General features: G+C 31.6%; 1 protein-coding gene across 4 annotated transcripts in view; it reads right to left on the reverse strand.

Moving 5' to 3' along the window:
• LOC128994414 (SCY1-like protein 2) overlaps positions 1-17,642 on the reverse strand; it is a 94,052-nt gene that overhangs the window by 28,529 nt on the left and 47,881 nt on the right. For all 4 annotated transcript variants that reach the window (XM_054418970.1, XM_054418972.1, XM_054418971.1 and 1 more), the window contains exons 4-6: positions 10,451-10,585; positions 9,005-9,232; positions 4,851-4,971 (exon numbers count right to left, since the gene is read on the reverse strand). In XM_054418970.1, the coding sequence (XP_054274945.1) occupies positions 4,851-4,971; positions 9,005-9,232; positions 10,451-10,585 (484 nt within the window). The remainder of the gene's footprint in view (positions 1-4,850; positions 4,972-9,004; positions 9,233-10,450; positions 10,586-17,642) is intronic.

Below are 17,642 nucleotides of genomic sequence, written 5' to 3' on the forward strand. Positions count from 1 at the left end.
CATTTGACTGCCTTGACCACCAGCTAATCATTAAAAAGCTGGATTCCCTGGGGGTATCAGGGATAGTAAGAGAATGGTTTCAAAGCTACCTTACAGACAGGAGTCAGTTTGTAGAACTAAGGCACAGAGATAACAGCCTAATAAGAAAAACAAGATCAAATTTTCAACCAATAAATCGAGGAGTTCCCCAAGGTTCAGTTATGGGTCCGGTACTGTTTATTCTTTTTACCAACGATTTGCCGCAACAAATAGGAGACGCCTGCCTTACTCTTATGTATGCTGATGACACAACCTTAGTGTTTAATGAACCACTAGCTGAAAATCTAGAAGTAAAATCCTATGTGTCACTCAGTATGGCCTACCAATACTGCTATAACAATGATCTCGCAGTAAACACGTCTAAAACAACTCAAATAGCTTTTGGCCGTAAATCTCAAGAAGTGCCACGACTCCCAGATGTAGAAGTGGAAGATGAAGCTAAGTTTTTGGGCATCACACTCGACAAGAATTTAACCTGGACCCCTCATGTGGACAATATATGTAAAAAATTAAGTTCAACCATCTATGCTCTTAAACATATAAAAAATGCAACAGATGACATGACAACAAAAGTAGCATACTTTGCACTTTTCGAGTCGCATATGAGATATGGACTTGTAGCATGGGGTGGAACCTCTGCCAGTAACATGCAAAGAGTTCTCAGAAAACAAAAAAAGGCAGTCAGAATAACTGCAGGACTCCACAGACTCGACAGCTGCAGGGAAGCATTCAGGTCACTCAAAGTACTTACCCTTGTAGCACTCTACATCCAGGAAGTTGTGTTATTTGCAGTAAGAAATAACCCTACAAGGCGTGGCGAAATGCACCAACACAACCTGAGAAACACCATGCAGTACAACCTTCCACAACATCGCACGGCACAGTTTGAAAAGAAACCTTCATATGCAGGAATGAAAATCTACAACAGGCTACCTCCAGATCTAAGAAGCAAGTCAGAAGATGACCTCAAACCAGCTTTGCATCAATGGCTCATTAATCGACCTTTCTATTCCTTAGAAGAATACCATCAACAGGTCTTTGACTAAACAACACCTCAACCAAACATTTAGAAAAAATTGTAAATTGACGCTACTACTATTCTTAATGAATGTGTAAATAAAGATTATTTGTCTATTGTCTATTGTCTATTGTATACTTGAAGTAAACTATCAATGTAAGAAATTACTCATCATTTACTAGAACTCAAAACACTTTAAAACATTCCTCAAGTAGAAGAGGCTATCGTACTTAACAGGGTATCACTTTATTTCAATGGATGAATAATGTGAAAAACTGTTTGGCAACACTAGGATCGAATCATTGCCTCTGTTGTAAACAGACTACAACTACTTAGAACCACCATGTTACAATACATAAACAGGGGGTCTGATAATAACCAGTAATCAACGATGACCAAGAATGATTGCCAAACTAACGACTATCGTCCAACAGGTACATGGCAACTGTTTGATATGAAAGCGATATCGTGATATTGCTACACTGTTGCGATATTGGCTTGGGACATGACGAATCGCATCAACAAAGCCACAATCCAAATTTACAATGCGATTTGTTCCTTCACATCATTGCAGCTATTGATCCTGTGTGGTTTAGTTCTATTGTTTTGTTTAATGTGTTAAAAGCATTGAAATCGGTTTAGTTGTTTTTGTTTACACAATATCGTTGCCACAGTAAAACAACGAGCTCGTATTGATGTTTGCAGTTATTTTAACGCAATTGCGTTATCAACTGTATATTGTTTTATACTGTTGTAAAATAATAAATATCTCGTGGATAGGTACAGGTTGATCTTTTGGTATAGTTATCTTCAGTTAACTTTGCGTATTTAGTATCAAGAAGATAATGCAACTCCCTAGATTATACATCTTGTAAAATATATTTTTTCTTATGACGTCATTCATCAACTTCTGTTTTGAAAGAAAAATGAGTGGGGCAAAATTAAGTAAATGCACCAATTAACTACTTGGAGTGCAAGGAAGCCCACTTTGTCAGGTAACTGTAGGCAACATTTGTATTTTTATTTTAGATTTATTAATGGCGTTTGATGTAAAAATATAACATGATAGCACATTTTTATTTATGAATACGCATTGTGCCAAATAAAAGGGGTTTCCTTAATTTTACAGTAGTGTAATATGGAGCAGTTGACTAAACGTAAGTTTTAATAAAGGTACATTATCAAAACTGAAATTTTTATGAACAAAGGCTTGACCATATTCAATTAGTTTGGAAGTAATATAAAAGTAAATTTATTCATTTATATAAGCTGTGCCATCACAAAACAAGCTAGAGACTTGAAAAAATATCTGAAAGGATAGTTGACTGATTTATTGTATGCAAATTTAATTTTCATAATAAACGATTTCTTAAAATTTGTGATTTCTTAGAATTAGCCACAATGTCTGGAAAAGTAATCAGTATACCAATGGAATAGATTATTTGAATGAATTTATTCAGTTACCTATTTATCAAAAACGTTCTAATTTTTTACATATTTAACTTTATAGTTCTATATCGCTTACAAACATATACAAATAGTAATATTCAGATAATATTACACAATTAGTCTCCTTGAATTTTTCCTATTTATTTCTCAACGATACAATTTAATCACTCAACTTTGCCAATAACTCGTTAGGCTGCAAAGCCTGTTACCTAACAGGATTAACCACCTCAAATTTGTCTTAGGTAGTTTAAACCGTCAATTGTGGTGAGAGGAGCGACGTGACAAAGAAGTTCCTGAACCACTCACAACTCTCAGAGTTTACCATCTTGCCTTCAGAGGCTAACTTTTGTCTTGATGCTGTTGTATAAATTTAGTTATTGTAGCAACAGAAACTAAGTTGACTGTTGGTGTTCAACTATTCGTGAAATAATTGTATTATGCGCTTTTGTTTTTAACTAAATAATACTTTAATATTTAAAGCGGAAAAAGACATTTGAAATTTAATAGAAAATTATGTAAAAAGTCATTCTGATGTTCTTGGATACAAATTTACTAAATATTTGTATTTATTAAAGTGACTTTATTTTAATTTTTCAACTATAAGTTTATAAGATAAAAACATTCATAATGTTAAAAATATAGTAGAATGTTTTTTATGAACCGATCATATTATAAATTAATTACTTTAAACCCATTATTCAACACCAATTTACTGTTAGGGTGTATTCAGTTTGATTACTGTAGTAAAAATTTTAACACCATATTTGTTGATTCGATATAGGCAACAGGTTTTATAAATACTTGATAAAACAAAGAACTTGCAAAAATTCGTTGCCAAATTTATAAACGATTTTAACCACTTTACATGTTGACTTGATTAACACCTTACAGTAAAAAAAAAAAAAAATCAATTGAAAATTCATTTGAAAATTTTTTGAAATTCATCATTCACTTGGTATTTAGATGAGTACGACTTCAGACTACATTAGGTTCCAGCCTCATGTTTATTATTTTGCTTTTGGCGAGATATTTAAAGGTGGGAAATCTTCGTATTCTACTTTTAGGATTGTAACACTTAAAGGGAGGTAAAATTGTGCCTCCTGAAGTACAACATTAACAAAAATATTTATTATACATTAATTAAAATGTATCTTATGAAATAGGGATGGGGGCCTACCAGAAGATCGACAAGATACTTGGTAGTCTGGCCACTTGATCGTCTTTTTTAACGGGACACAAAAAATAACTTACTGATAAAAATACACGAACAACAATGGACCCCCTAAAGGACTCTTGTACTACCCAGAGTATACCAACAACAACTCACTTTACACTGGCCAAAGTACATTAAAAATTATACAGGGTGTTTTTTTTAAGTATGCCACCATTGGGATCTCAGTAACTTATGATTTTACAGCAAACTTTAAATGGGGAACATTCCTTTGTTTTTAAAGAGGTTCAAAAATTATTAAATCAAATGTTTGTAAATGGCCGCCATATTCTAATATGGCGGTCAACTTAGATATTTCTAATGGAACACCCTATATTTTATCATATTTTCGAATAGAACATGCAATTTAAAAAAAATTTTATTCTTGACATTTTTTCGATAAAGCCACTCGTTTAGGAGTTACAGCCGATGGAAAAATGACTTCCTGTGTACATTTTACATCATGTAGCTCCTAAACAAGTAGGTTTATAGCGAAAATGCGAAGAGTAAATAAGTCAAATAAGTCTTAAAATTGCATCCACATTCCAAAAAGATCATAAAATACGTTAAAAATATTAATTCTATTATTTAAAAAATGGCAGCCATTTTCCAAAATGGTGGCAAACTTGAAAAGTGGAAAACTGTGCATTTTATGGTCTTTATGGAATGTGGATGCAATTTTAAGACTTATATGACTTATTTACTCTTCGCATTTTTGCTATAAACCTACTTGTTTAGGAGCTACATTATGTAAAATGTACACCGGAAGTCATTTTTCCATTGGCTGTAACTCCTAAACGAGTAGGTTTATCGAAAAAATGTCAGGAATAAAAAAAAATTTAAATTGCATGTTCTATCCGAAAACATATAGGGAATGTTCCCCAATATAAACATATAGGGAATGACGAAATATAGGGTGTTCTGTAAGAAATTTAAAAGTTGACCGCCATATTGGAAAATGGCGGCCATTTACAAAAATGTTATTCAATTATTTTTGAACCTCTTTAAAAACAAGGGAATGTTCCCCATTTAAAGTTTGCTGTAAAATCATTAGTTACTAAGATCCAAATGGTGGCACACTTAAAAAAAACACCCTGTACAGTAGAATTTACCGACATGCATTGTGTATCTCACCAGTGAACTCCAGGCCTCCCAGTTTCCAGGTTCCTTTTTTGTTGACCAGGATGCTGGCAGGACAGACGTTCCTGTGGAGGACATGGCCCGAGTAGTGAAGGAAGGAAAGAGCTTCTGTGATCTGGCAACAACACATTAAAATTCAGTCATAGAGGCAAATTTCAATAAATACATATTAAACGTGGTGGAATTACGTGGTGAAATATAGTGTAAAAAACATGGATGTTTAAAAGAACTGATCGTAGTCCCCAAAAATACTTGTAAATTTCATAAACCAAATTATATTTCCCCTTGTGATTATATATTTACAGTACAGGCTCTTTACTTTATTTCTCAAAACAGGTTCCACAACGTGTATTTATTAGCTGATTGTGTAAACTATTTCATACTAAAAATAGATCAATCATGTTTAATTGTTTATAACACTATTTAGATAGAGGATCAAGGGTAAATGCAGCGGTTGTATTCCCTATGACGCAGCATTATTGCCCTCGATTACATACAACACATTAAGTAATTAATTCACGGGCGTAATTAAGTCCACCCCTCTCTCTGTACAGGCAATCGGTTTGTTTTTATAGTCTATAGCATCAAACCCAGTTGCAGTTATCTGTCGTTTATGCCTTTATGTGGTTGCACTTTGTATATGTATTCAGTGTTTTAGGTATGAATTTATAGCTAGTGAAACAAAGATTATTTGTGTGAATACTAAAACGCTTAGTAAATTATTCTATTCATGCAGTAATAATGTAGTAAGATATAAACAAGTGGAATCAGGCAAACGGAGAAATAGTACAAAGTAAAAATTAATATTTTTAATAATGATTTGGTTTATGTACTCGTTTCTGTGTTACGTAGAATGGGATGTTCATGGGATGTTGCTTGGATTTCATACCCCTTTAAATGTATTCGTCTAATAAAATTATATGAAAATATGAAATTAGTTCTACTGAATATTTTATGGACAATGCTAAACCATTATCTTTGCTAGGACAATTTGTGAAACCAATTGAAACTGTCTAACCTAACTAATAGCCTTGTAATTCCTAATTCATGAAAAATACATTCGGACAGTTATTAAAAGGATACGAAATCATGTTGTGCTCTTAAAATTATTATCTATAGTATTTTTTATTCGTCTGTAGTCAGGTGTAGTTATGAATTTAGTAATGCTATGTGTTAAATAAAAAGGTTGGTATGATAGTAAGAGTGTTATCCACAAAAATATACTAGCCATTTTTTTCATAATATATCAGTTGTACTTATGCTACAAAGCTGCATAATACGGTAGGTGTTTTTATAATTGTAGCTAAATTGTATGCTTATACCTTATAGAGTGTGTATCTAATTAATTTGTTCAGTATATTTTCTTCTTTTGAATTCCTTTTATGCTTTGAGGATGTTTAAATACTTAGTGAAGATGATAGATAGAGAAATTGAATATCGCGAAAAGAATTTTGCAAGATTTCAATTCAAAACAATAAAATACGTTGCAAAAAGGCGATTATTTATTGATATCTAGAAAATGTACACAGCACGACATTAAACAAGAATCCACATATAATATGCTGTATTCTTGGCATTTTAGTTACATTTAGTAAACAGCTTTCAAAACTCACCATGAGTTAAAATACTGCAGCCACAAAAAGAAGATTGTAACAAACTCGACGCTTAGGATTTCTACAAAATAATTTGTGTCGATAGTTTGTGAAACGGAGGACAATCTATGTATTTTATTGAACCGTAAGCAATGAAATGCAAAGAATGCTTGAAAATAATGTGTTGCCTTTTATTTACAAGGAAATCAATTAATAATAGAAACAAGCTTATTAATAGTAAATTTTTATTCCGGTTGAGATTAGTTATAGAACCTTTTTGCGCGTAACCCCAACCTAATCTACCACTTACCATTTGTCATAATATGTTTTTTACCGTCCTGTTTAAAAATAACATAGAAATTATTACGCCCGGTTATTAAAAGTATGGACGTAAACATATATTTCTTAACTATATGATTCTCACTCCGTCAAATTGTAAAATAATTGGTGCAATTCAAATTTAGATATTAAATAACATAAACAGGGTTACCTCATAATTAAACACCCCTTGCTGCTAACAGAATTAAACGGATTCAAATAAACATAGCTAATTGTTCTGTTGGTTATATTAAACTTTATTTAGTTTCATGGATGAGACTGTGTTTAAATTAAAGGCTATGAATACAATTGGAATATTGTATAATAACTCGCTGATATTTTGGCATATAATTTAATACATGTTAGCCATAAGTGTAAATATAGAATAAACCTGCACCTACTATCACAATATAAATTAATTTGATTTCAATTTGTTTTATTTTAATTAAGTAACAATATTATATCTGTTAGTATCTTCCTTTTCCACCCAAAATCGTTTGAAAAATTTATATTAATAAACCGTTTAAAGTAAAAGTTTTAATTTAATTGGAATAGTATTTGTATACATTTTATAATCTGCCAATAAGGACTTTTAAAATAATAATATTAACCTTAACCTTTTTAATGATATAGCCAATGATAATGTGTTGTTGATTTGCAATGAATGATTCATTAAACATAAATAGTTATATTCACGCTAAACCCTAGCTATTCTCACCTAATTATCTGTGGAGTGGATTAATCTACTGTTTATTTTACTTGTTGAGAATATATTGCAATTTGATTAGGTATTATTTTGTATAACACAGTGAAAAACCAAATTTACTCGGCCTTATTTTTTATGGTTTTACGTGATTATTAAGCTATAGTCTGATTTTTACCGGAGTGCGGCTGGAGCTCAGCCCTACCTGTGAGGGACCCGACTCACGCACGCACACTCACCACCATCCTAATTGCCTGAAAGCCCCGATCCCCTATTCACTAAGTAGAAATATAAGATCTGTTGTATGATACCTTAAAATTGCAATTCATTTGATTTTAGATATACAGTAAAATGGTTAGTGTTAATAAATTTGTTGTTTAATTCAATGAAAAATGAGTCCAAACACGAAATGATTATGACAAGTAGCTAGCTAATAAAAACGTGTTAAAATATTCGTAGCTTTTACACTTTGTAAGCAAAATATATATTGTTTGGTAGGTATCATTTTACTAAGCATTTTGAGCTGAAGTCAAAATCGTTACCACATTTTATAACAAACGTAAAATTAAAAAAAATTATAGTTCAATTTCCGTGAGCCAGCGATGACTCGTGCGGCAGGACAATGGTCCGTCCCACGTCCGTCCTAATCCCTTGCGTCTGTGTGTGTGAGGCCTGCGTGTGTGAGAGTATGGTCGACCCTTCAGCCAGCCGCTTTCCGTCAACAATCACACTATAAACTTATTCTCTAATGCGAGCTTTGTCTGTTTGTCGGTCTGTAATATATATCTCGAAATCCAGCGGAAGGATATTGACTAAATTAGGGACTTATAGCCGTAAAAACCTGATTGGTTACAGGCCGGCTCAGGATTTGCATTTCCCTATAACTTATTTAAACTATATTTCACTACTAGTCACGAAAGTGACCCATTAAAATTTAACATTAGTCTTACGGGTTGCCAAGTAACTATGTTTGTAGAACAAATAACAATGTAAAAGTAAACAAGAGACAAAAGGCTGTAGGCGATTAATTTTGAGGCCTAATAAATAAAAGGTTATTTAAAGATGCACGGTAAATAATGTGAATAACCTACCAAAAGTCTCTTGATGACTTGCCTGAAAGGAATCTCGATATAGGAAATTGTTCTCTATAGATAGGTGAACCCTAGTCAAACACCTCAGTTTAAACCCCTTTCTAACCAGCTGATCCTAGTTTACTTATATTCGCCTTTTTATGTTTATGCATTTTATCAGCGTTTTAGTGAGACATAGTAGGCAAGGGAACAATACAGGCCAAAAAAACGTTTATGCTGTAATGTATAGATACAACTAATAAAGAACTGAAGTTCTCTGGAACCTCCATTTGGTTGTAGAATACATTGCTAGTGCAGCCTAAAACACGTCAACTAATCCGTTTAAAAACTCATGTGAGAAACGAAATTTATGTTTTAATCATTGGGAGGCTTTCACCAAAAAACTACTGAGAATTAAAAACATGTTTTGTAAAATCCTATGTATTCACGGATTGTAAGACCCACCTGAAGAATGCCGTACTTAAGCTCGATGTCTAGGAAGTGGTACTCTCTGGCGAGGGGAGGGCGGGGTGGATTTTGAGGGGGCGGGTGTTGTGAGGCTCCCGTTGCAGGAGGACCTATCCCTCCCCCTCCACCGGGCTCCTGGTAGGCGAGGATGTTGGCCAAGCTTGCCAAGACCGGCTCCGAGGCAAAAGCCAGCGTCTCGTTGCATTCCTCGATTGGATGGTGAACCTGAAACATTTGCAAATTATCTAAATAACGAGAGCAAACGTTTTACTTTCCCCAAGTATTGTATAGAACCGATTTTAAACTTTACTTTATAACATCTGTTAAACGTTAATCTAAACAAAAATAAACAAATTCAAGAATAGTACAGCTGTTGTTTACAATACATAAAAAAAATTACTAACCGCAACTTATTATTTATTATTTTTTATTAAAAACATTACATGGGTTAATGAAAATTTCTTTTTTATTATTTGTTAATTTTACATGATGGTAAATATCACTATCATGACCAATAGTAAATAACCCATCTTCCGTATGGGTTGTGGTTATTTAGTCGAATATTCGCTATGGTTCAAATTACGCTGGGTACGCACTATTAACAAAAATTAAGTGAGAAGTTCAATGTTAAAAGTTGCTACAACTTGCATAATACAGTACATGAGATTCAAATATCCAACATCAAATCTTGTGTTGGCTGGGTATAATCTTTGACTAGTATAATACCATACCAGGATAAATACAAAGAAACTTTGTTACTCGTTTCACATTTTTGTTTCTTTTCGTACGTAGGGTTACTTATTAATAAACCTAATAACCATGCACGTATACTATTTTACGTATATTAGTTAGTTAAGACTATTTTGAATGTGTCAAAGCCCGGATAAAGACAGTCATCCTCATCCAGCTCATTTTTAAAAACTATACTGCAAAAGCCAACCCGGGACCTTTTAACGGTCCTGACATAGGTTAGTACATTTTAATGGTTCAAAACTTGGCCCAGCTGTCTGTGATCTTCAGGGTTTTATCTTCAGGGTGGTTATATTATGGCTAGTTAAACAATTGGTTTTAGTCCAAAACAAACCTACACAAGACATCTCACTTTATTCTAGACTCAGATTTAGGTTAAAATACCCATGGTAATGATAATGTACAGGCTCCTAGGACACTGTCCTATACTTGTCCTTTGAATTTTAGAGTTAACCCTCATTCTGAACCCAAACAAAGTGGTGAGTGAGATCTGCATCTCCCAATAGCGGCGATTTTAAAAATGCGTAAACATTGCAAATCATTTTTTTACTAGTTGTGTGTTTAGTTAGGGGTATTCTCGACGAGTAGCATATGAGTGAATAGTGAAGACAGGAGGAAATGATTTTATGGTGTATGAAATACTAAAAAATCAACTGATGTTTATCTTATTCCAATTTCAGACAGAATTCTTACCTGTAAGATCTTGGGATGTCTAAACCTCTCTAGCTGACGTACCGAGCCTCGCAGAAGTTCTGTGACCGTCTCTTTTCTCTTCGGTTTATGAAGTTTCTCCGCGATCCTCTTCTCGAAGACGAACACGGAGACTTCCTGTAAATACGTTATGAAACTCATCGAATATCGTGTCTTAGGTTGGCACATAAATAAGAAAACTATATCTACGTAGTTGATAGTTAAAATTGTAGTACAAATATGGAAGGAATTGTCGGATTATTTGAAAATAGACCCAAATATACTTTTGTCATTTCAGTTTAGTATCATTATAGTCCCTAGTAGCACAAATATATATTAAATACATATGAATAAATATATTTTATATATCTCAAGTGTGTATTAATGTCAATTTTATATAATATTTAAAATATATTAAATATATAAAAAATATGTTTTTGAATCTATTAAATATTAAAAAAATATGTTCCAATAATATATTTTAGTGAATAATATTTAAATAAAAAATTTATTTAATATCTCTTCCAAACATCCCATGGGTCCTAAACATAAAAACACAAAATAATAATGATTTAGTATGAAAAACACAATCTGTTGAGTAAATTGATTAAATAGTTCATAAAAACAAATTTTGAAAAAAATACTGGATAAAGTTTTTTCTGTCCAGGTGGGTCTCGAACCTGGGTCCTTCGACTTATGAGCCTCCTACCTTACCTCTGAGCTACTTGTGACTGTTGTTAGCATTAGTTTTTAAATGGTGAAAGAGACTGAGGGCTCAGTTGCAATGGTTGCAATACTTGAAATATTTTTGATACTACAGTATAATATGATTCTGTTAATCTGTTTTGGCATCAAGTAGTTGAGTTGAATAGTGCTGTAGTGAATAGTGAGTAGTCTCCACGAATACAAATACAGTAAACTACAAAAATTAATTTAAATACTATGACAAATATTATGTAATTTATGGCATATGTAAATCAAATAATTATTTTTAGAACGTCATATACACCCGTAATTAGTTTCTTAAAAGGTCGCCAGTCACTAGCACCCTTTTCTAGCCAATCATTCGAGATTTCTATGATCACATTCATTGTCACATATTGCAATTAAAAAAATAAAACCCATCAACACTTTTTTTTCGTTTGACCAAATGTAGCTGTCGAACATGTATACTGCCTCTTAACTATATGCTATTTTTTTCTTTACGTGTATGATAGAGTGACACCATTCAGAGTACGTATTAGTATTAACTTAATTTTAACACTTTCACAATAGCAATCATCATACAAAAAATGCATGTATAAATTGATAGACACTATAAAAAACAAAAAGATACAAATTATTTATTTGCTAATTATAAAAGATTATAGGCTATATATTCTACAAATATAATATTATTTTATTAATAAAAATATCTGACGTGTTTCAAAATATATTTATAAATCATTTAAATATATTATAGTTTCAAAAATATTTTATATATATATATTTAAAATATTCTCAACACATAATTTTTTTAAATATTTAATAGGAAAAATATACATATAAAATATGTATATTATAGATTCTATACTTGTTTTATCAATATATATTATGAATCTATTTTATATATTCAAAACTTATATTTAATTTATATTTTGCATTGCTTTTTGGCAATATTTTAAATATATATTTGAACATATCAAACTATTATTAAAGATATATTTTATATATATTTTATTCGAGGTTCTATCAAATACAACTTTAAATATATAAAATATTTATAAAATACATATTTGTGCTACTAGGGGTTGAATGTCAGTTGGTCGTCACTAGTTTGTTTCTCTCTGCATTTTAATGTACAGCATAGACTGTAGTCACAGAGAAGCAGTTCATCAAATCAGGTGACAAATATGTGGGAACAGATCATCTACAAGTATATAATTTCAATTATTTAGTTAAACATAATTTGATAAAATTAAAAACAGTTTAATTCATACAAATTGACTTACAAACGTGAACCTACCATTAACTTACTTATACTTTATTCTAAGATAAAGTTAGTTCATATACTAACTAATAATTTTATCACAATAATTGTATAGCAATCTTCCCATGAATTTTCACTTTGAAAAAATATTTTACTGACAAAACATGCATTTGTTCAGGTAGGCCATTCATAATCGATTACAAATCATGATATCAGTGACTGCCATCAGAGTACTGTATTCCACTGAATATTTTCGACACGTATGTTTCTGAAGTATAACAATCCAGAAGCGATCTTTTAAAGTTAGAGGAGAAAACTTTTATAACTAGTCTGCCAACAGATGATATATAGCCCTGCCAGAGGCGGTGACGACAGTTGGAGGAAACTGTTGATGAAATGAAAGAATAGTGTACGTGTAAACGAAAATATTTTATACTATTTTGAATTAAAAAAAAACGTTTAAAGTAGTAATTATTAAGTATCATGATTAAAAATACTTGTTTTGATCATATGGAGCAGATCCAATCTGCTGTTTTTTTAAATTTCATCGTATTGTGTTCCTCATTTATATTCTAGAAGCTCTTCTGGGTTCAAAAGTGTTAAATAAAACTGTGAAAACAAATTAGATAATGAGAACATAGGTATTTATAAGGTAGATTATTCTTCTCTTTTCGATCCAATAATATCTCGAACTAGAGTAGCTTAACAATAGTTAACCTAACATTTATAACGTTTTTGTAATATTTATGTATATTATGTATGACATTCTAACAAATTTCACCTCATTGTTCTCAAAACTTCATACGTTTTGCATTTACCAATTTACCGTTTTGCATATTAGGCTATATCTTAGTTGGTATTTCACACACACGCAAGGAACTGATCAAGTGTCCATTTAGCTTTTCATAAAGTATGATGTTTTAATTCATAGTTTTACTTCTTCTAACTAATCCTAACAACGATATAAGAAGATAATTGTACATCATAACTTTCTTTTTAGCACTGAACGAGATATATACATAACACAAAATAAAAATAAATCATCGTATAATATAAGACAAATACAGTGTACCTATGGTATTTTTAACACCCATAAAATATTCTTAATGATAATTAATTATCATTAAGAATATTTTATCATTAACTTAACAAAATATCTTTACAGTCTTATATTTGTTGAGTTATGGGGTTTATTAAATGTCTTAAGTTTTTGTATTAACGAAGAATAGTTTCATAGTCTTACAAATTACATACTTATGTTAACATAAGTATATATTTAATTAGTAAGGCTATGAAACTGTTTTATTTCATATTAGGCAAAATCTTCAGAAAGTTATGAGAATCAGAATTGTGAAAAAAGTAATCAAGTAGTGATCAAAATTACACGCTTATATCATAATATATCATATAAATTCATTATGAACAACGTAAGCCAGTCAATTCCAGTTAACGACCGTTACAAGCTACACAATTGATGGTGAGCTGGTGTTTTAAATTGATTAGCGGAAGCAGAGCTGATGTACTTTACGATTCCATAAAATATGTCAATAACGATCAATAAACAAAGATTGTAAAGACTGATTCAGCTCGTTGATGACTCTAGGGATCCCCATTCTACTTGTTGCTGATTCAACAGGTGTCAAAGGTTCGGGATATTTCGGGAATATTCGACAACATTCGGGATATCGACCGAGTACTTCCCAGACCAGCTCTGCGTCAACTTGCTTCCAGAATATAACATAATCCCGCCTCTGCGTTGTATTCTGTCAAGTAAAATAGTTCAAATTCTTCGAACCGATGCAATAATTAAATAATAGCAAAGAACTTTCACTCCAGTTATCGTAACATTGGAAAATCTTGATATTGTAATATGAGCTTGTTTGGTTTTAAGTTAATTATGTGTATGTAAATAAGGGTTGTTTTTCATTCCATGTAATAAAAATAAAACGAAAATAATCCAAATAAATATTTTAAGAAGTTCAACGATGAAAAGATTTGTTTTCTTTTTAACTAAAACACATGGTGATAAGTTATTTTTTTATCACTCAAAGTAATAGATAAAGACGGTATTTTTGATAGAATAAGTATTTTTGAATTTTTCATAAAATGGTCCATAGATCATTTATCTAGTGAATATAATAAGGTAGAGAAAAATCATTTATTGTACCGATTGATAGGGTGAAAGTAAAAGAAAATATTTATTTTTGTATAAATCAATGCTCCTCACTACTCACCCAAATATAACCTTGAAATTTTGGTAGTTACAATTAGCTCCCCCCCCCTCGAAAAATTAAAACAGACGTATAAAAATGTTACAGAAAATGTTGTGAAACATTAGGATCAAATGATAATAAATCTAGACTCTAGAGATTTATTGTAGGCCTATAATTATATATACCAACGATGTATTTACAACCAAACAACCTTTATCCTCCAAACGTGTTTGCGTGTATAATGTCATGATATACCTACATAGATTCCTACAAACTGAAAACATCGATTTAGTATTAGGCATTCCAAATGCAGAAACATTTGTTCTGTGATCTGTTGTAACACTCTTAACTAATGTTATCTGGTTTTAACGGGTCAAGCCATTACGTTTAATATTGAACAATTAAACATAATTACTTAAGCTAAAGGCAAAGCTGCTGAATATGTTTATCTAAAATGGATAGTCGTTAACAACTCAATTAGAATGATTGTATAACCTAATTGTAGGTAAGAATGCCCAATTGTGGATTTAATTCATTTGGCCAGCAGTTTGTTTGAGTTGGTTTACAAACAAAATAACATTTTTATTGTGTGATCCTAAATACAGTTAGCCTCCTAAATATGAATTGAGCCTTAAAAAATTTTAAAATTCCAAATAGTATTATTTTATCATTTGGAAACCTTTTATTGATAAGTATCCAAATAATTGACGTAATTGTTTTGATAAAAAACCTAAGTTAGCCTTGAGAATAATAAAGCAAAATGGCCATGTAATGTATTGAGGATGGTAACTTGAATTGCTGGCAACTTGCTCTTAGCCCCAGGGTGGCAAACATCTAAATCCACGATCGCAAAGTCTCAACAACAATTTTACAAACAAAGTTGTCAGGACGATCTTATCTTACGTTCGTGTTTCGTAATTTCATAGTAAAGTTTTGACTTTAAATATTAAGTTCATAGGAAAACGAATTTGTTTTACTATTTAATTGGCTCAGTGCGAATTATAAAAAGAAAAATTATAAGATTTCAAGAACAGTTGAAATCACAATTTGTGTATATAAATCAACCTAAACGGTTCTTGTAGTTATTTTCTTTCCTTTTCACATTACAAGAAATTCATGGTTAATAGATGTAAATTATGCTTAATCACCTTAGTTCCTTAGTATATCCAGAGAAGGACGGAACCTTTTTTTGTAACCGAAAATAACTGGACTCAGTAGCTGTTGATGAATATTTAGATGTTGATTTCTTTTTTTATTCTTAATAAAAAAAATAGTAATTTATATTGCACCGCCCTTGTAAACAGAACAATGCTAAACTCATCCCGTATTTCTATTACCTGTTCTTTAACATTTCCAAATTTTAGGTAAGATAAAAGGGTTTGGACTTCGAAATATCAACAAAATATTAGTTTTTTCCCTCCCTCCTCCGTAGCGTAATGTATGGTTCTTCCAAAAATAACATTCTACTGGAGTGTGCAGTCAAGATAAATCTCTTAAAATATATTTTTGAGGTGACGTTAACGAATTGCAAAAAAAAACATTTGATGTATGAACCTATTGATCGTTAAAGGTCCATACAAAATATCCTAAAAGGGCTAACGAAGTGTTTAAGTTTTCAAAGAGGTGTTAAACTCCTAGAGGTACGAGGTCGCAACAAAGTCAAGTCACCTTTGCGTGCGTGTTTCTCGCTCAATGACACGCTATGCGATTTATCAACCCCGTTATGCTCATTTCAATAGCTAACATTGTTTCCGCTCTGTAAATCTAAAGGGGTTTTTGTTACACTCCATGTGATATTGAGGTTACGAATACAATTCTGTTATTATATTACAGCCATGTTTTCAAATTATTTGGTTTCGTATAAAACGTTTACCCCAGAACGATTCTATGAAAAATTATAGCTGATTGAAGTTAATCATTGCTGTTTAGTTACACAAAAACATGAATCGGTAAGACTATCATTATTTTGGTGTAGCTGTTGTAAAATATTGGTTTTAAAACTGCTTATGACAAATTTAACATTCTAGGAGATTTAAATGAAAACACATATGAATTACAATAATTGGGGGTGCAACGTACTTATGATAGAGAATTCAGATTTTGTCGACTATGGAAAACTCGTCAAAAACTTTTTACATACTGTATCTGGAAGTATATTCATAAGAATAGTTATCCCTAATTGCATTTAGCAAACTCCTTTATTACCATTTAAAAAGAAACAAATATTATTAAAAAGTCTATGTAAATACTGAAACAAACCCTTTTTACAAAGGTGCAGTAGACCTACACTGCATCCCTTTTAAATCCAGATTTTACCAAAGAACTACTTGTCCAAAAGTTAATAAATCACAATCAATTTTGAGGGGTTTTAAAAATAACTGAGCATCTCTAAAAGACAGAATGTGTAGTTTGGAACTTGATAAAGATGGAGGAAATGCCACAGTGAAGTATCACGCCATCAGAGACTCTCTGGTATTGGTCCAGTGGTAGTTGATAAATGAGGAACGGCTGTGGCCAGAAACTGTTCTTTGATTCCAACTGTTTCTTGTCGAACAGTTTGCTAAATGTAACTTTTGCTTTTTTTGCATGTTCAATACATGATTTAAATCTCTCTGACATAAATACTGGTTACCTGGACACCTACATTGGTTGGATATAACAATCGTAGAGTGTCTATAAATGAATAATCCATTAAAACATGTATGGAAAATTAAATTAATTTATGACTGCCTATCAATAAAGGATTCGTTAGTTCACTGTTTAAAATATTTGGATGTAAGGTTAAACTTTCTTAGACTACAAGGAAAAAATGTCAAATGCTAAAATCAGTACTCTAACATGTTTGCCAGAATAATTGTTATAAAGTAAATTAAACTGTCGAGTACGAAAACGTATAATAAGTTAGCGATCATCAAGATATTGTTTATACGTCATTTAATCGTCCTGTATTTGCGTTTCCGTTAACCGAATTAATATTTTGCCTAATAACATTGCAATCACACATAAAACCTGT

The sequence above is a fragment of the Macrosteles quadrilineatus genome, unplaced genomic scaffold (genome assembly GCF_028750875.1).
Source record: "Macrosteles quadrilineatus isolate MER2022 unplaced genomic scaffold, UCM_ALF_1.0 Scaffold_5__1_contigs__length_97177068, whole genome shotgun sequence".
In the NCBI taxonomy this organism is placed as follows: Eukaryota; Metazoa; Arthropoda; class Insecta; order Hemiptera; family Cicadellidae; genus Macrosteles; species Macrosteles quadrilineatus.